We start from the raw sequence: 20,883 nt of genomic DNA, 5'->3' as shown, positions 1-20,883 counted from the left end.
GGCCGACCATATTAGTCGACAATGTAAAAGGAAAACCGTGCAATTTTGAGGCATGTTTGTGTGGATCATTGTATTCTACTTTTACATAATTTTTCTACCCATATGTATTTTATAACAAACGGTTACAGCTGCTTTTTATAGACCAACTCGTCCGATCCAAGGCAACAAGTTCCTTTAAGAGATATTTTTTACATATTTTTTACATGATATACTCTAATACCCAAAAATGAAGTATAAAGATTTCAAAAGCATAGACTGGTGATCGTAAGCGCAGAATTCCGCAATAAGCACAACCATCAAATTGGGCCCTTATGCTCAATTTCATATAGGAGCTGCTTTAGCATATTTTCTTCTAAGCCAAAAGGAGCAGGATAACCTTATTCTAGTGAACATAAATATTTTGACCTTAACTACTTTGTTGTGCTGAAGCAGCTCTATAAATTGGACCCTTAAGGTTTGTATTTCTGGACATGGTCAACTTACCTGGTACCTGGTGTGTATCTCTCTATTGTTTATTGAGAAGGTCAGGTCACCATTAGCAACGTCCACTACACAGCTGACCACCAGGCCAGTGGTCACTCTACGGCCCTCCGGACTGGACAACATGTCCAGAAAATCACCCACACAGATCATGAAGCAGTCACGGTGCTTAGAGCTGTGGAAAGCCACAAGAACGATTGTTTACAAGAAAAAGTAATTAATCTTGGGGATAATCTGAGAATAAATCTATACTATAGTTAAAGGGTTTGGGTCCTTTTTGTAGGACACAAAACAAAATGTCCACAGATTTACATCAAACTTACACAGTTTGAAGATACATTGTAATGGTGATGGGAAGCTTCCCTTAAAAAATTACTTGCTAAGATGCTGTGTAGTTTTTGAGACATGAGTAAAACAATGTCACCAAAATTTAAAATGTACATCTTATTTACCAGTTTGGGTATTTAAATACCAGTACTGGTAAAAACGCTGTACATGTACATGCTAAAATAATTTAGTTCCTGAAACGAACATTTTTTGTGTGATTTTTTGTTTTCATTTCTCAAAAACTACAGCACCTCAGCAAATAATGTTTAAATGGAAGCTTTCAACTACCATTGTCTTCAAACTGTGTAAGTTTAGTCTTAACCTGTGGACAGTGTGGTTTTTTAACACAAAAAGTAACCAAACCCTTTAATACATGATAAATATTTTGAGTAAGTTGCAACCAAAAAGACCCAAAGAACCAAATCTTCAAAAACAAAATGGCTGTTGAGTTAAGCCATTTCAGTGTGAAGGGTAACCCTACAGCTAAAGGCGAGGAGGTCTATCCACTCTGTGACTGCCTTAATATTCAAGGCATGGTCGTGGAACCATATTCTTATATTCAGAAGCCAATATCAAATCCTATCTTCAGCTCCCCCTAGTCATTTTTCAGAATAAATAGTTTTTTTTTCTTGTAGCCCCTGACTTAGAGTGGCTTTTAGCCTTTTTGGGGTGAACTTGCATAACAAACGAAAACCCCCAAAACAAAACAAGTCTGTTAGTGTCTTATCACACTTTGCAAAATAACTTCATGATAGTAGATGTATAAGAGTTTACTGCAAACCATGGAACAATTGACAAGACATGTTGAAATACAACAAGTTTGGTCCATGATAAAAGGTAATGTATGTGTATGTGCTTAGAAAAATCAAAAACGTTGTGAAATTAATTGAACAAAAAATTAAAGAAGAGTTTCACTGTCCAGGAAGTTAAAGAAATGAAGTTTTCAAACAAGAAAAGGAAAAATTGGACATGCTTAACAGCTTTATTGGGTTACAGATTAAAATACTGTTAGTGTCACATGCAATGACAGACAGCATTAAAATTTACCAAATTGTGAAACTTAAAAAAAATATGAAATATGATCAAATGTGACCAAATCTTATCTAAATATTATGTGAAAATGGATCAGTGAAGATGGTTTATGAATTTAAATAAGATTACATAATACAAAGATTAAGTTATTAATGATATGAGAAATCATTAGTGAAATGAAATGAATAATGGCACGCTATCGAACTCAATAGAAAAAAAGGATAAATTTATTTAAAAAAAGAATACACTTGAATCAACAATAGAATATTTGCCTGTGATAAATGTCTGAAAACAAAAATACATCAAATTTGAAGTCATTATCGGATCAGAAATCATTCCTATTCTTATCGTGATAGAATTTCACTTGTTCTGTGATAAAATCATTCATCATCCCCTGAACTAAAAAGTGAATAATTCATATTACCAAAAACTGCTCTTAAGTTGTCTAGTAGTTTTGATATTTCTTAATACTTGAACCCCAAAAGAGAGGATAAAAAGAGTCATTTTGATCGATGTGAAATGACGGATATGTTTTGTGTGAGTTAGCGGATGGTTAGAGGTTAGAACTTGGTTTAACATTGACTGCAAAGCGAAGTTGCCCTTTAAAAAGCAAAGCGAAATAAAACGTATTTTTTCAGTACATAATTTTCTATGATAAATAGTCCGATAGAAACATCTTCATGAGTTTTCATGGGTAAATGAAAATCAGCATAATATGTAATGGCTTAAATCTTCCAACCCCTAAATCATCCAACCCCTTATTCCTTATCCAGATTATCGTTAAAGAGAGGAAGGGAAATGTCAAATTTGATTTTGTGATGTTCTCTTTTCCGATAGATAGAGTCTTCATGTGAGTGGAGAAAAAGTTACACAAGTCCCCAACCTCATGTTAAGTCCGGTTCATACTTCCTGCGAATGCAAATGCGAAGCGAATTTGACATGAATTTGACATCACAACCCTCCTTTCGCAGCGATATTCGCAAGTGTGTTGAGCAAAGTTGAACTGCTGCGAATAATTCGTTGCAGATTTGTGACGTCAACATTCGCATTCGCATTCGCAGGAAGTATGAACCGGGCTTTGATAAGGTGTTAATTGCCATTCGATACCCTTTCAGTGCATAAATTGTTAACATCCAAAACATACGATGACATCTTTCTGACAAAAAATGGGTCTGTACATTTTTGGAAGGGGATATTTTGGGTAATTCCTGACTTTTTCAGAACAAAATTTGCATTTGTCATTGCATTTCAACACCCAATGGGTCTGTACATTCCAAAGGGGGTATATTTCGTCAGACGAAGTGTCAAAAACAAGGCCATTTTGACTTTCAATGATATTCAATGCTGTCAAATTTTGCCCCCAAATGGTTATGAATGGTTATGAAAAGGTAATGAATACAATGACAATTTACTCCATTTTAACGTGAGGTTAGAGATTTCTAATATTTCCCCCACAAGAAGACTATATCAATTGATAATAAGTGTATCACAAAAATCAATTTTACATTTCCCTGCTCTTTAATAACTTTGCCTAATCCTTTCGGCCGTTTCAGCCAATTTTGTTTTAATTTTCTAACGGTTCCTTATCTCATCATCATCATCATCATTATTTGCATCATCAACAACATCCTTCTTGGATGACAAGTCTCACCTCTTACGGTCATGCCCCATCTCAATCTCCCGCACTGCATGGAACGTCCTAGTTAGTAAGAAACGAACTTGCATGATTAAGATGCTGGGGCTTATTCACAAATCTACTCGGTATTCTCAAGTAGTTATTATGAGGCAAAAAAATGCATAGGATTATCTTTGATTACAAAATAAGCTTGCTGTAAAAACAATATTCCATCTATAGCCCTTTTCACACTACTCTATTCCCCGGGGTTGCATAACAGCCGGCCTTTTCACACTATGATTGCTTTACCCCCAGTCTGACCCTGGTCTGCCCTGGCAAATGAGCATACCCCCGGGGAATAGCTACCCTTACTCCGGAGAAGAGGTAAGCAGTAAAATCCCAGGGCATTCTGGAAATGTGCAACGGGAATCCCTGTGGAAAAGGGACACAGCTAAAAGGCCGGTTTATAGTCAGTAGCGCGATGGTCGCGCAATGGTCGGGCGATAGAAATCTTGACACGCGATCCAAAAAAACAACACAGCTTTAAGGCCTCAGCGATGCCTATAAAATATAAACTGTGTCGCACATCAAAATTTCCATCACGCAACCATCGCGCGATGGTCCATTGCGCGACGGACTATAAACCGGCCTTAACAATGCGTCCAGTGGCCTCCACAGGGCTGTATTACATGGGAATAAGAGATACACAGTGTGGAAAGGGCTTATGGCTTGAAGTTTTCCTTCATTAAAAATCTTCTTTGTTTTCATTATATGATCACCTGGAAGTGCTTTTTGTGAATAAACCCTGCATCAATTAGTTCACATTTCAATCAAAAGCCTGTTTCATATGTCAGTGTTTAGATAAACAATGAGGTTTCCACCAGTAAACCAGGTTAAGATGTAAAACATTAGAATGGTTAGTTGGACATGGATTAGTAACAAATGCCTCCAAATGATGAAGCTACTTTCTTGTTAAAGTTCTGCAAAACATGTTTGGACCTTAAGTTAAAACTCACACAAACTGGATAAATTTCTGACAAGAACGGTCACACCCAAACACTCACAAATGAAAAAACTTCAAGAACTGAACATTTCAGTGGACAATTAGACAGAGAGGAAGACAAAACTTTGGCACACCTTTCCTGCACACCGCCACTGTCACTCATCAGATTGACCTTTACGGCCCGTGTCGTCTCCGGGTCAAAGGTCACACTGTGGTGATGATATCCTGGGGTCACCCACCCGACGAAAATCTCTGCGGGATCCTGACCGGGAAACACTCGCACTGCATAGGAGAACTTAGTGGCCATGGCTACATCGATGGAATCCACCTCGCTGATGTCCGACATGATATCCACGGATTTGAACATTTCAAAACTGGAGCCCATCGAGGAGATCTTGGAGAGTTTGGGTCTCATATGGCCCTCCGAGCCGATTGAGCTGGTGTTGTCGCTGTGAGGACTCAAACCAGAATACTCATGAGTAAGGGTACCTGGCGGCGATGCGTCAGGAGTCTTCAACTTCTTCCCCTTCCGCATGACCTCAGCACCAGGGCTACGGCGCCCATCAATCTCATTATTCGTATACCGTGTTTGATTCTGGGTATCTAGTCCGCGTGGAGCATCCATACTTGCACTCTTGACAAATTTATTCCGTTTGGCTTTGGCAGGCGAGGGTGTGACCTCGGTGCTGACCTCCGATGGAGGTCCTGTGGGACTGTCAGTTAAGGGTGTTCGCCCCATCGGGATCTTTCTCCCCAACGGGAGACTCGGTCCTTTACGCTTTTCTTTGTGGGTGCCGTTGAGGGTACCCATCTTTGAGTCGTATCCATTGGAGGGGCGTAGGGCCGAGTCGGAGTCCACGGCGTCTATATCAACAGCTCTGTGCTCTGAAGATAAACATTTAATGGAAATAAGAGGCTGAAGTGTGAGCATCCACACAATTTTACTTTAGAAAAGGATCTCTACAGTGAAGATAACAATTTGGAAGTTTAATCAAAATCCTTTAGTCAGCTTTTTATTTTAAATGTCATTAATAAATTGTGAATTGAAACTATAGTTGTCACTGCAGGAATCATTATAATTTCCTGTAAAATAAAATAAAACGTCAATTGGAAAGCAAAGCAGGTCTATTGTAAGGCTCTTAAAAAAAAAATACCTTGAAACTTTTTTTGTAAAGTTGAGTGGAGAACAGTTACAGGTTTGATGAGGTTAATAACAAGCTTTGCTTCTATATGGGTCCCCCACAGTTTTTAAGGAATGTCAATGCTTATTATTCATGTAATTAATCTTATCACACAACTACTTGTTTCTTAATTTCCAACTTACATTGCCTATGATTTGATACTGATTGTGATTTTGAAACTGTGGAAATAAACTAAAACTGATTCTGAATAAAGTCAATAATATTTCAGTCTCGGTAGGGTAAAGCAAGGTTCCTATCCACCAAAGAAAATGAATCTTTTTTTAAAAACAATTTTAAATATTAAGATTGGTGCCAAAAGAAAAAAAAATAGTTTTTACAAACACAAATACACAACTAGAAAGTGATTGTCTGCATTTCAAAAGCTAGTCTTTGAAACTCCTTTTTTTTTCTTTAGTGTAAACATCGCCACATTTTTCTCTAAAGATGCTATACACTGTGAATTGCCAAAAACAGTTTGAAAACAAAAACTGCTAAAACCAGCGCATTAGTTTTAAAGCTTAAAGAGATTAGCAATGGATCGCAAGCAGATTCATTTAAACAAATTTCTGTTAATGACCCAAAACCAGTAAACCCGCGAAGGAAAAAAACAATTAACAAATTTTTTCTAATCTTAAAATAGAAATAATACCCCAATATGATGTGTTTTCACAAACTGCAGCCAAATAAGCTTAACATGAAATAAGCATTAGTTACTTTTTTTGCTGGGGTTCCCTTGAAGAAGGAAAAAAAAGAAGAGCCCCCATCCCGATAAACTTTTGAGAAATTTAACTTTACCCTTTTCACATATGCTTGCATAACATAATTTCATTTTTCTCCTTATATCTGTTTGATCCATGCAGTATATCGAAAGGAACAAAAAAGGAATCAAAATGGCGATGAAGCCCAGAAATTTGTTAAAAGTCAAAGATCGGTTAGTCTGACGAACAATGAGTGATCTCGATGGCAAGAGAGACGATTTGATGAAACAAAGAGACAGAGACAGTTATCAAAATAGTCGAGGAAAGATGTAGTCAAATATATTTTGAGATGTTACCTTCCAATAAAACCTCAACAACCTCTGGCACTGGAAATGAAAATTCATAGAAAAATTGTACTTTCAGAGCTGGGAAGATAACGGTCAATAAGATTTCAGGCAACTTACTACTTCTTCTACATTTTTTTGACAATTTCAACCGTTCTCAAAAGAAGGTTCTCATTAATGTCATTTGTTTCTCTTTGATGGCATGGAAAATATGTAATGAAGTGGATGGTAAAAATAAATGAACTTTTTATGGAGGTTATCTTAGAATAAAGACTGTAGTTGCGCTGTTGTTAGAACACCCTGACCTGACATGTCAAACCATTTGTGAAAAGATTGCAGAAAGCCAATTCAACAGAACTTCTCTACAAACAAAATCTGCTAAGCATGAGCAGTTCTTGTTTAGCAGAAACAGTTTACCAGCCAAACAGACCCATAATGTATATTCTTTGTGACTGGTACCCTGCTAGTGTTTGCTTAGCATATAAATTTCCTACGCAGTAAGTTCCTCTGAGCAGCTGTATGAAATTGCACCCAGGCATGAAGCTGAGTGATACATGTCAGACTGGTAATGGTTGCGCGATGAAAATCGTCAAGATTTCCATCGTGCGACCATCGCTCGACCGACTAAAAACCGGCCTTTAGGAACAAACATTCCTCCAACATGAGCCTATCCCTAGAACGATGACCCAGTTTAAAGGTACTGGACTCGTTTGGTAATTGTCAAATACCAGTTTTCTCTCCTGGTGTATCCATACATATGCATATAATCTGTGGAAATTGGACTCAATTGGTCATCAAAGTTTCAACTTCGATGACCAAATGAGTCCAGATTTTTCACAGGTGTGTTATTTTATGCATATTTTGGGTTGCACACCAAATGAGAATACTGGTCTTTGACAACTACCAAAGGTGTCCAGTGCCTTTTAAGGGCACGAGTTTGTTTCCTTTATGCGCTAAAGCAGTGCATGTCAGACAAAAGTGGTCCCAAAATGTTTGCACAGTCTAAGGCTATCAATGAAGCCCCATTTCAATTTGATAGTGCAGACAACATCAAGCATTATAAGCCTAATTCATATTTCATGCAAATTGGGAAGAGAAGCAAATTGTCTTTCGTCACTATTGGAAAACAGTGCACACTGAATGTTTGCGTCATGTAAATTCACTTCCCACAGAGCCGCCAACATTTGCATCTTGCAATCAGGGAGATTTTGTGTAAAAATCAAACAAATATTTCAAATCACAACCAACGTAATCAGGAAAAAGTTTCCATAATTAGAGAGATTTTCAAAATTTGTTCATCAGAATAAAGAAAGATTGGTGTATTTTCAGGGAACTTTCTGCAGAATCAGGAAGAGGTGGCAGCTCTTTTGCCATGAAGTTATGAACTGGCCTTGAAGCTTCTGAAAAGCCAATACACATGGTTGGAAATATCACAGGCAGGTCAGTTATACCAACGCCAATGGTGCCATTCAATGACGAGTGACTATTGATAGAATAAAGAAAAGACTTCCAAAAAGTCAGTGTCCAAACTGCCGGCTACGGCTACGGCTTGAACCCTAAGTCATCATTCGTTGAAGTATAGAGCATTCTAAGCTAGTATACCCTTAGCAACAGCCGTAGCCAGAGCTGTAGCCACAACTCGGACATAGCCTGAATTTCTTTCAAATAAGTTTTCTTACATGTACTTGTGGATACTTTTCAAACGGATATGTTACCAAACGTTTGTACTGGCCTTTCTACTAAATGCAAACAAACAAAAATGAAGTATCTGGATTTACTTCTCATGAGCCCTTTCCGCCGGTCTCTTCTACTTTGGTGCGGGGTGGATACACTGTCAAAGTCAGAGTCACTCTCTACAGCACTGCTTGGATAGCCGTTAGTCACTGCAAGAACACAACCCCCGTTGGTAAAATGGGGCAAGCCACACAGGAGCAGATAAACAGGGGGAAAAAGGAAGCAGCATTTAGGGAGAATGTTAGTAAGGTATTGTTTTTTCTGGAACAGCTTTGGCTGCGGCTATGTATCACTATGAAGCCATCAGCCACAACTAATTGTTTACATTTTTTATTTATAGTTAGCGTAAGATAAAGAAACAAGGATGGACACTGTTACAAAGCTCACTAAAACCATCTCTAAATCTCTAAAAACATTAATCAAATTAAAAATACAAAACATTATTGTTTTTGCAAATTACATTCCATTCGTCTGGAATTCAGGAATATCCAAACACTTGCTATAGTGGCTGAAAATTTCATCGCAAAAGAATGTTTATATTATTGGCAAAGCAAGCGAGTGGATTTTTGTAACATCTATGAAAATATTTCTCATAGCGATTGGTGCATGTGCAATGCTCGAGTCAATTCAGCTTATCAGTAGATTGTTATTTGTTAATTTGTATTTAAAAAAAATTGTTTCGCTCATTGAAGGTTATATTAAAGGCAGTGGACACTATTGGTAATTACTAAAAAATAATTGTTACCATAAAACCTTGCTTGGTATAGAGTAATGGCGAGAGGTTGGTAGTTTAAAACATTGCGAGAAATGGCTCCTTCTGAAGTGACGTGGTTTTCGAGAAGAAGTAATTTCCACGAATTTGATTTTGAGACCTCAGATGTAGAATTTGAGGTTCCGAAAGCTAGCATCTGAAAGCACCCAACTTCGTGTCACAAGGGTGTTTTTTCTTTCATTATTATCGCGCAACTTCGATGACCGATTGAGCTCAACGTTTCACAGGTTTGTTATTTTATGCATATGTTGAGATACAGCAAGTGAGAAGACCTGTCTTTGACAACATTCAAAAGTGTCAAGTGTCTATAAGCACTATCGCTTTCTTTTAAAAACAAGCTCTATAGAATTAGGCACTGTGCAACACTGTAGCTCACTTAAATGTTCCTTTTTTATTTACGTGTTCAAGATTAACCGAGCACATGATTAAATTGAAATGGATAATCAGCTGAAAACCCACTTCAGTATTTCACGGTATTTTTCTCCAAAAAGTATAGCCGCATGTCACAGAAGAACAACCTAATGAAGGTTGTTTCAGGGGTTTCCTTTAAGGTTTTGAGCAATGTTCAATAATTTAAATTATGGAGGACCAACAAGAGACTTTTCCTTAGTCATGTCAAATTGGTTCCAGTTCAACTTGTTCAAGTACAAACAATAACAACCAAAAACTAAGCAACATTTTCAAGCAAAGGATTTATTTGTAACGGCCAGGTCCCAATTCTATAGCGCTGCTAAGCACAACAATTTGATAAAAACAGGATTACCAACCAAATTTCCATTTGTTGCATACTATTCAGCTGTTGTTTGCTTATCCTGAAAATCACGTGAAGATTTGGTTGGTTATACTTTTTTTTATCAAGGCAAAAACTTAATGCTGAGCAAATTTGTGTGCTTAACAGCTCTGTGAAATTGGGCCCCGGTCACCTTAAGCAATTTACAGGCAAACAATTCAAGGCAATCTCAAAGAAGGAGAAACAAATAAAATTTCCTGGGGATAAAGAGACAATGTTAAAAGATTGTCTCTTGTGCGGCCTTTTTTTTCTTCATTAAAACGCAAAACTCTAAGTTGCCTGTAAAAATTGCCTTGGCCCAATTTCATACAGCTGCTAAAACAGACAAAATTGCTTAACAAGTTTCTGCTAAGCAAAAATTGACAGATTACCAGTCACAGATTATACAAACAAAATGGCACTTGGAAGGTAACCATTATCTGGTAATTTGATTGTGCTTAGCTGTGCTTAAGCAGGGCTCTATAAATTTGGGCCCTGAAGATGTGACAGGACCTGAAGTTCAACTGGACTAGGAAAAGCACTTTCTGCCAAGGTTCATTCTAATTCAATTCATTCTATAGCAACTATTTCATTGCATTAAATGCCCAAATTAAATTCTCAGACAGAGTAGGTTTTGTCCCCTCACTGAATGTACCTTTTCTGCTGCCCTCAATGGAGTCCGTCTCACTCAAGTCCAGACTAGCGCTCTGCTGGCTGGACCAACCTCGTTTGTCTCTCAGGATTGGCACAGGAATAGAAACTGCTATCTCACCTCTAGTATTAGCAAGAAAAGATGTACATGTATAGATTAATGATTTTTCAGTTTTTGTGATGTATTTTTGTAAGTTTTAGTATTTGATATAATGAACTCAACCGTATGTGGTTGTAAATAAATGAACCTCACCTTACCTATGTACCGGTAAGCAGTTGTAATTGGGGTTTTTACAACTGGACAGGCTACCAAGTTCTTGGTTCAAATACATTTGTAACAAGAACTTTTGTACCCAGCTAAGAATTGCTTAAGAGTTCTTGTTCCAAAAGCATTTAGTGAGTATTTTTGTACAATTCTTAACTAGCTACAAAAGCACTTAATACTACTACTACTACTACTAATAGTAATACCATGTCCTTGTATAGCGCTTTATCACACCCCTAGGGGCATATCAAAGCGCTCAGTATTTTCTCCTGCAAGGTATGTGGAGCTATCATTTTGAAGTATGAGACCTATTCCTTTATGGCACCATGTAATGGCTTACAAAGTGCTGTGATGCAGTATGCTGCCAATCAGACCAGGAACCCCGCGAACCCCTTATCTTTACGATAAGTGCACTGGGTTCTTTTACGTGCATTACACAACACACGGGACCTACAGCATTACGTCCAATCCGAAGGTGTAGCAATAATGGTTAAGTGTCATGCTTAAGGACACATGGGTCGATGACCAGGAACTCTTGAACTAAGAGAGTTATTGGTTCAACTTGATCTAGTTCTCTTGTAACCAGTTATCAATCACACAAGAGTTCTTGTTTCAAATTAATTTGATGTGAACATTAAAACAAAAATGGTATTTCAATTCAGGTATTAGGTGTATCATTAGTCTAACTATACATGATGAATAAGCACATATACTCACCCAGCCGGGAAGTCTCGACACTCGACAGGCATGCCGAGGCGAAAGTACTCAAATGGCTGATTCTCGACTGTCCCAAAATGCTTGTGAGAGACTCGTAGGCATGGAGGTCCCTCAATGCTGCAGTATAGCACCATAAGAGAGTAAATATTAACAATGATTTCTCCCAAACCAGTCTCATGTACAGGCTTTAAACTTTGTTCTTGAAGTGAAAAAAATAATTTGGATTTTTTTGTTCTGCTAAATGCACTTTCAATTCATATTGTCTACATAATTTCATCTTGCTTTTGTGCTTTTGTGTTTTTAATCATTTCCTTACACTTTTGCATGCATTTTTATATTATTGCACATAAGTCTTTTGAAAATGCACTTCATAAATTGCTAATAATAATTGGTTTAATAAGGGAATAAAAGGGTAGCGACGAGTTCTTACATGAACGTTTAAAGCCGCCAGGGTCGAATGCCGTGTGATAAAGGCCCGAGCTGAAGGCGAGGGCCTTTAGCGCCTGGCAACGACCCTGCAAGGTTTTAAACATTTTCTGAACCCTCAACCTTGTATTTGCAAGTCCTGCATTATAACCACTGTAGTGTACCACAGTGGCATATTGAATCTGTACTCACCCAGCGGGGACTCTGGTAATCTCAAGATTGGGATGGTTGTTATCAATGGACTTGAAGACTGGCTGATGCTTGGTGAACCACAACGGCATTGTCTTCTTCATGTTCCTGTTAATAGTACGAAGTGGGAACAGAAATATCCAGTTGTTAAACAAATAGTAATTCGCCTGGGTCTTTCAGGTTTGTAAGTGGATGTATAATCAATTTAGCATGATAGGTGATTGTGGAAAGGGTAAAATCAGTTTAAATATAAGGCATGAGCCAGTGCTGCACTACCCTTTCATAGCAAGACAGCCTACTCAAAAATTGTGGTTTCTTACAAAAGATCATTTCTGGGTTAATTGAGAGCGCTTTTCCCATTTCAAAGTTTCAAAAGCATACTATGTATGGATGTGAATATAAAATGTCCAACCTCTGCCTACACTTTCATACCAGTTTGTTTAATTTTTTGAGGCTGTTTTGCCATGGAAGGGTTGTGCAGCCAGTAGGTTCAAGTCCTTCCAAATTTTCAAAGAAACTCATGTTCAATATCATTTTCTTGTGTTGTGGGGTTTGTTTTTTGAGATGCTCTCGTTCTAAGTCTTAGAGGATTGTTCCTCATGTTTTTTACATTTTTTTTTTTTTCCTCTTCTATTTTTCTTTCACCATTGAAATTTAGATACTGCCAGTGAAGAACTTGATGCCACCTCGTGTGAAATATTGGATGGGTATGCAAGAAGCCCAGCTCATACTTCCTGCAAATGAGAATGGGGTCTGAATTTGACGTAACAAATTCGCAACAAATAATTTGACGCAGCAGTTGAACATTCCCTGTGAAACAGCCATGTCATGTCAAAACTTGCTTCACATTTGCATTCGCAGGAAGTATCGATCGGGCTTTATTATGAAGCTTGAATACTTTTGGGGGAATGGGTTCAACATGGTGTGTTTCTATAATGGACTCGAACAGAGTTGCTGTGTGACGTGAACTTAATGATGAATATGCATTAGAGGTCAGGCTTGGGTCAAAGTCTGTCCATAGACGTCTCCATTTCAACCACATACTCACCTCACTATGCAAAATAGCAATATGAATATTCATGGTGTAGGCGTGGCCTAATGAGAGTAGTGTAATTATTGGCATGCATGATTGGCACAATCACAACAAGATCAATGTATGAAATAAGTGGTTAGTACACGATTGCGAGATGAACCATTCTATGATGCACTTATGATCAAAATCACTGATTCTCCACAGATACAAAAGAGTAAAGTTTTTTTGACGAATCTCATTATGAAAAAAAAAACAAGAAAACAATTCCACAGTTAAGAATACAATTACACTATCATTCAATGATGACGTCGTAACTCAACGGATGTGATGATCAGGTTTGTTTCTGGTAGCACCATGAGTAGTGTTGGTTTTGAGAAGAACCAGTGGTTGACAACTCAAGGTTTCGATCAGTATGCTCTGATCGTCTCCAGGAGGATGCTGGTCTCTGTTGCTGGTTGCTGCTTAAAGCCCTGTTCATACTTCCTGTGAATTGCGAATGTGATACGAATTTTGAAATCACAAATTCGCAAAGAAAAATTCGCATTAGTTGAACTGTGTTCAACTTCTGTGTAACATTCGGCGCAAAAACAGCCATAAGGCGTCAAAATTTGCTACAAATTCGCATTCACAGTAAGTATGAATCGGGCTGCCTTGATTGATACGTTGAGTTGTCAACCGCCAGTTCTTCTAAGAACCAACACTACTCATAAGAGATTAACACATGGTCCTACCACAAACCTCGCCCGATTACACTCCCTGCCATGCAAAGTTTCAAATCCTACTGATGTGATGATGTTATTAACAAACACACGGGGATGATAAGAACCAGAACAGTCTGGGATCAAGGTTGTAAGAGACGGGTGTATGAAGATGTTGGACAACTCGGTGTTAGTGGACGATGAATTTCAAGGAGTTTTTGAACCCATACTCGGCAATGCTAATTGTATCAGATAACAAAAACATTCATTTAGGAACATCTGACAAACTATTTGAAAGATGTCGGGGGCAAAGACTATTGCAACTCAGACTGACTCTAAAAATATCTACGACTCTGAAAATATCTACAACTCTAAAAGGTTTGGTGAATTAATAAGTAGTGATATTTTAGTTCTGTACCTTGCAGTTATTATAAAGTCATTTAGATTAGAAAGAAATCATTGTGTGCCTTCCTGTATAGTTTTTACATAATTTACAGAAATAGAAATAGATTTATAGGAACAAAAAATGACTTTTTCTGATGAACAGCACTTCGCACTAATGACGACACTTTTGCTCAAATGGCCACATGCCGGGCCGCGTATATATAGGCCATTGCGCCCTTTAGTTCTTATACATAACTCTATGGTAAACATAAAGCTTAGACATGTACGCGTGTCTACATTAGTGAAATTTGACATGTTTTCAGACATCCGTGTGCTGAGCATTATTTTTAGCTTTTGTGATTAGTGCTATTACGGTATAATAACTATAAGGTATTTAGTAATTCACCAAAACTTTAGTGTACCTTTCTACTATAAGTAGCCTATCACATCTGAACTTTTGTTAATTTCCTTCGATATACTTAATTTGAAAAAGCATCTAGAGTCACAGGACATGGCTTGAACCATTTTTGTTCAATGGCCGAGTACCGTCCTCATATTCATCATCAGGATCCCTCTGATTTCAGTAAAAATCTTCGGACTCCAATAGCTTAAAGGCAGTGGACACTATTGGTAATTACTCAAAATAATTATTAGCATAAAACCTTACTTGGTAACTAGTAATGGGGAGAGGTTGATAGTATAAAACCTTATGAGAAACGGCTCCCTCTGAAGTGATGTAGTTTTTGAGAAAGAAGTAATTTTCCACAAATTTGATTTCAAGACCTCAAGTTCCGAACTTGAGGTCTCGAAATCAAGCATCTGAAAGTACACAACTTCGTGTGACAAGGGTGTTTTTTCTTTCATAGTTATCTCGCAACTCCGACGACTAATCGTGCTCAAATTTTCACAGGTTTGTTATTTTATGTATATGTTGAGATACACCAAGTGAGAAGACTGGATTTTGACAATTACCAAGTGTCCACTGCCTTTAAGGCTTGATTTAGCTGTGCAGTTATTTAATCCACCACAATCAACACAAACAACTACATGTAGGAGAAGGGTTTTAGAGAAAATAGAGATAGGAGACTATGCAAGACATCACTACACACACATACACAACACACATACACGCATACTGTGCTTGTGACACAACATTCCTCATACAGACATGCCTTACTGATGGTACAGTATGTTAGTCAATCAACAGTCATGAAATGTTGAAATTTACCCAAGAAATTAAACCTTCTCAAATAGCCTAGAGATCACTAATATTGTTCATGTATCTAATCAAATTTATGTCAGTAAGAATGTCAACAACAACAAATAAAAAAATAGTTTTTAGAATTTGGGATGCTAAGTTAAAGGCAGTGGTGGACACTATTGGTAAGTACTCAAAATAATTATTATCATAAAACCTTTCTTGATTACGAGTAATGGGGAGAGGTTAAAAGTATAAAACATTGTGAGAAACAGCTCCCTCTGAAGTGACTTAGTTTTCGAGAAAGAAGTAATTTTCCACGAATTTGATTATAAGACCTCAGATTTAGAATTTGAGGTCTCGAAATCAAGCATCCGAAAGCACACAACTTCGTGTGACCATGGTGCGACAAGGGTGGGTTTTTTTTCTCTTCATTAATTTCTCGCAATTTCGACGACCGATTGAGCTCAAATTTTCACAGGTTTATTATTTTATGCATATGTGGAGATACACAAAGTGAGAACACTAGTCTATAACAATTACCAATAGTGTCCAGTGTCTTTAAACATTGGAAAATTTCATATCCGGACGTGACCATTGCTTTGACCTCTTTGTGTGAATGGAAGTAGGTAAAACCTTGCAGCCGCTATGGGCATTTTGGTACGAGCCGCTTGTGGCCGCTATGGTCTCTAAAGGTTTAAACTACATAAGAAGTGACTGATGGGGGAAAGGGATACCATATTCACCTACAGGGGAATGAGACAATCAATCATGAGAAATTTCTGCGAGGAGCAAAAAAAAGTGGGACACCAGTCGAACAACCTAAACAGTACGACACTTTGGGCTGATTAGCCTATTTCTTCGAAGCAAATTTAAATTTCAGGGCTTATCAATATTTTGTGCTTTCTGGTTTTAAGTAATTCCCATCTGCCTATTCGAGCAAAACCAAATTGTTCCTTAATGGCAACACTTTTTCACACTTGTTTTTAGCAGTAAATGTTGACACATTTGTCTTTAAATCAATGATATTTTTTATTTCGAATATGAATTTAAATTCGGGTTGAACAAAGCAAAATTGACAAGAAGGTTTTTCGAATCGTCACTTGGTGCTCTTTCAAACTTTGACAGCTACAGACAACATTTCTGATTATAAATAGACTGTGTTTCCACTCAAGACTGCTGTTCCAAAGCTATTCCAAACCACGAAACAGACTACTTCCAGCTTTCAATATAATTTTTACCTTGAATCTTGTGCATTGATATTTTTGTTATAACTATACAATGTAACTACATGGACAAATCTATGCAACTAAATGCATACAATACCTTCACAAGTAACTACTACACACGACATACATGTACAACATTTAATGTGCCTCCAACTATTAATTCTTGGGCATCATTTATCAATTTTAGACTTGCTTTTTTTGTTTCCCTCAATATTGGATTAAATGCTACTGAATTAATTAACTAACACATCCAAAGGGTTGAACCTTTTTTTCAAAGATTGGACCAACAGTCATCATGAAAGTAGGACCCCAGGGTTGTAGAGATTTCAGATGCATATTATCTGCTATTGTATTATCGTAGCACACTAAGTCCGAAGATCCATATGAGCTGTTACCAAGCAGAATGTGTAGACTACAAAGCAGGTATGAAGAATGACTGAGTGCAAAAAGCGTGCATTCACAAAGACTGGGAAATACAAAATGCCCCGTGCTGCTGCTGCTGGACAGATGATGAGCTACTCAGTGATGACATGAGTTAATTTTGATTCATATGAGAGATTGATGACGTTTATTGATTCTGTGCACTGATGCCACCTATACGCCTACCAATAGGCAGCCATTTTGGGAATCAAATTGTATGCAACGGTCGAGCTTTAAACACGAGCATGCAATCGCTTAAAATGCGCATTCTTATACAGTACTGTGTAACACACAGGGGCAACTGACTTCCAAAATGGCGCAAACGTGTTTTATTGCGATGATGATGTAAAGTGAATCGGGCCAATAGCAGATGATCTAAACTTGAAGACTCTTTTGAAGCTGCAACAATTTGTTGGTTTTTTCTTTTCTTTTCAGTTTCATTTAATTTGTACATTACTTTGAAACACAGTTTTGGCTGAAGGTTTGTTACTACCAGTATACAGGAATACTTAACTTGAAGATTATGTTGCTTCTAACCATGGTTTGTTGCCATGATTTGTTATGAAATAAATTATAGATAACACAAACTTGATGCTTAAACTTCAGAGTTGTAAAAATAAACAAAAAGCATGTCCCAAATCCCATAAACAAAAAGACAGTTTGTGAGTTTGTTAACCCGTCACAGCTTGATAGAAATAAAAAGGCAACTCATAGCCAATGTATGACTTTCAGGTCAAGTTGTTGCAACTTCAAACAATCTTTCCTAACATCACAAATGATCTGCACATTATGGACTACTAGTTGATTACCCCTTGTGAACACATACCCTTTGATGAAAGCATTCCGTCTACAGACCACCAGAGGGCATAAGAACAGAAGTTAGAATGGCATTAGATGTGTACATGAAAGATTAGAGACACCCTTACACCAGAGTTAGAGGAAAAACAAAAAGAAAGGAACACATTGCCTTGGATCGGACGAGTTGGTCTATAAAAAGCATTTGTCAACCGTTTGTTATAAAATGCATATGGTTGGAGAGATGTTTTAAAAGTAGAATACAATGATCCACACAAATTTGCCTCGAAATTGCGTGGTTTTCCTTTTACTTTTTGAACACACACGGTCGGCCATTTATGGGAGTAAAAAATTTTACTCCCATAAATGGCCGACTGTGTTAGTCGGCGAGGTAAAAGGAAAACCATGCAATTTCGAAGCATGTTTGTTTGGATCATTGTATTCTACTATTAAAACATCTTTCTACCCATATGCATTTTACAACAACGGTTACACACGCTTTTCAAAGACCAACTTCCGGGTGACGTAGTCGGACATATCAGCACGTTGTTCGAACGGTTTTAGCTTTCCGGCGTGTTCAGTTTTCTGGGTGACCTGTCAGATACCGCCGCGAGTACCCTGGCGAGTACTTTAGTTCTCTCAGCAGTGACCCCAAATTGTTTATATTACGATTCTTTTCTGTTTAGTCACATAATCTCTTGCCCCATGTTTACATGTATTCATGGGTACAACTTTAGGCAGGTCACACTCTGCTTGCATAAAAAACAACTCATACGATCACTGTGTTTGCCGCTAGTTGTACTCGTGGATGCCGCCATGACAGCTACCAGAGGGTAACGGATGAATCAATACGGCACTAAAAATGGACTACTTTCGCTTGCTGTGCGCAGGCATCGCATGACGTAATGCTCCCATATTTGGTCATTCGAAAAACTGAACACAGCGGAAAGTTGAAACCGCCACACCGGAACAAGGCAACATGTTCCTTTAATAAAATTGATAACCTACAGATTAGAAGAGCGTTACCATGGCAAATGATGTTAATATAGAATAAAAAATCACTACCTCCTATAAATTTTGAACCGTGTTTTCCTAAAACGCAAAATGCTGACATATTAATTTTAAGTTATTCATTGTTATGGTTATCAGTGGGCAAAACGACACCAGCATCAAAATTAATATTAATATTTCATCATGTGAAAACACTGATCTATGAGAGTACAGTGTGAATAATAAATACTTGGTATTTGAGTGGTCAACAGATTTACAGTTTAATCACTGAAGAACACAGCTTTCAAAATAACAAAATTAATAAATAAAACTTTTCAGAAACTAGAATTAGGTGCTGCAAACTGCAAAAAAAATAAATAATGGAATTACAATTCGACCCTAGCAGAGTCTTTCTCAAAGGCTAAAAGAACAGTAACCCGGCAGGGGATTGGTTTTGTAGGCAATCTTTGTCTTAAACATTTAGGTGAACTAATATGACCATCAATAAACTAAAGGTGGATTAGAAATTAGTCAGCATTCAAAACAAGAGATATCGTTAAAATTGCATATTCATTATTTAATTTTAAAATGGAAATACTTACACACAAAATGGCTCATATCCCTCTTGCAGACCACAGACTGTGAAATATTTCAGTGAATTCAAATCCTGTTTTGATAAAAAAACAACAAAAATCTCCAGTTACAATGATCTGTATTAATCAAAACATTATTGAGAAGATTACTTAAACTAAACCTGTCCAAATTGGTATTATTATTTTGTTTAACCCTTCCACAGATGTGTGATAGGCAGAGATTATAGAAGGCGCAAGATGCGAAATGAGAATAAGCACTGGACGTTATTCCAGCAAGAAGCTCTTTTGGTGCAACATATAGCTCAGTGCAGACAATAACCATTGTTATAACACACCTCTTGCTTGTTCTGTATTCTGGTTGGCTGAAACAATCATGTGGGGTGAACTAATAACAGTCTAGTGATCGCGCACGCATGTTTTGCCTGGTAACAGCGCCCTCTCTTGACGTGAACCGTGAACAGCAGCTACAAAACTTCCTGTCTTTTCCAGATTTCTGTTCTTATTTCTGCCTCGGGAAATAGGTCCCTCTTTTTTTTTTCACAGGACTCGGGAAAGTACTGAGTATACAGTGCTAACACACATCGGTGTATGGGTAAAAAAAAAAAATTAATATTCTTTATCCCCGATGCAAATTTAACATCTATTTAGTCCCTCTTTTGGTCACACCAAGTCCCTCGGGGGAATAGACGTACACTAGTTTGCCAGTCATTACGTGTATACTATTAATGGTATAATAAAAGATTTTCTTGTTGAAATTGCGCCCATGTGGATTTCACGTTACAACAATAGATAGAGCTCCAATTCCCCATCTTGTGGCTTCTGCACTCTTTAATCGTTGGTAATAAGTACCGTAGACTCAGTGCATTCCAAGTCATGAGGTAAAATCCCACCGAGCTAATTGGTTCTGTTCCCACAAAAGAAATAACTTTTCTACTTTATACCACATATCTTGAACTATTTCTTTCAAGTTGTCCTTGTATATTAAGTAAATAAATTAAGCGCCTGAATGTTCTGCTAAACTGAAGAGTGTTTCAATGTTTTTGAGCTGAAATAATTCATAAATTTTTATATTCAAAGAAGAAATATTTAACTATTCAACTAATCTGGAATAGCCCTACTGTTTTATGAATGTTTCCATACCTGACCGAAGCAGAGTTTGGCTTGCTCTCCACAAGCTAATGAGAATGCTGGTACAAAACCTGTAAAGAAAAAAACAGAAATACAATTTTCTTTGACAGAAACGCACAGAAATGCACTATTTGCATGCAAGAACTAAATGTTGTAAACAATTAGACTGAACTATTTGGTCACGAGCCACCAAATATTAACACTTTGATGCA

General features: G+C 37.4%; 1 protein-coding gene across 1 annotated transcript in view; it reads right to left on the bottom strand.

The window, feature by feature from the left end:
• Positions 1-20,883, bottom strand: part of LOC117289038 (ryanodine receptor 2-like) — a gene marked incomplete in the record, with an annotated part of 186,131 nt that overhangs the window by 122,610 nt on the left and 42,638 nt on the right. The window contains 11 exon segments of the mRNA XM_033769959.1: positions 484-655; positions 3,491-3,538; positions 4,592-5,342; positions 6,693-6,722; positions 8,459-8,563; positions 10,611-10,729; positions 11,589-11,705; positions 12,207-12,311; positions 17,992-18,012; positions 19,553-19,617; positions 20,684-20,742. Of these exon segments, the coding sequence (XP_033625850.1) occupies positions 484-655; positions 3,491-3,538; positions 4,592-5,342; positions 6,693-6,722; positions 8,459-8,563; positions 10,611-10,729; positions 11,589-11,705; positions 12,207-12,311; positions 17,992-18,012; positions 19,553-19,617; positions 20,684-20,742 (1,592 nt within the window).

Source organism: Asterias rubens, chromosome 1, assembly GCF_902459465.1.
Source record: "Asterias rubens chromosome 1, eAstRub1.3, whole genome shotgun sequence".
In the NCBI taxonomy this organism is placed as follows: Eukaryota; Metazoa; Echinodermata; class Asteroidea; order Forcipulatida; family Asteriidae; genus Asterias; species Asterias rubens.
The sequence above is the reverse complement of the archived record's forward strand: the minus strand, read 5'-3'. Positions and strand labels throughout refer to the sequence as shown.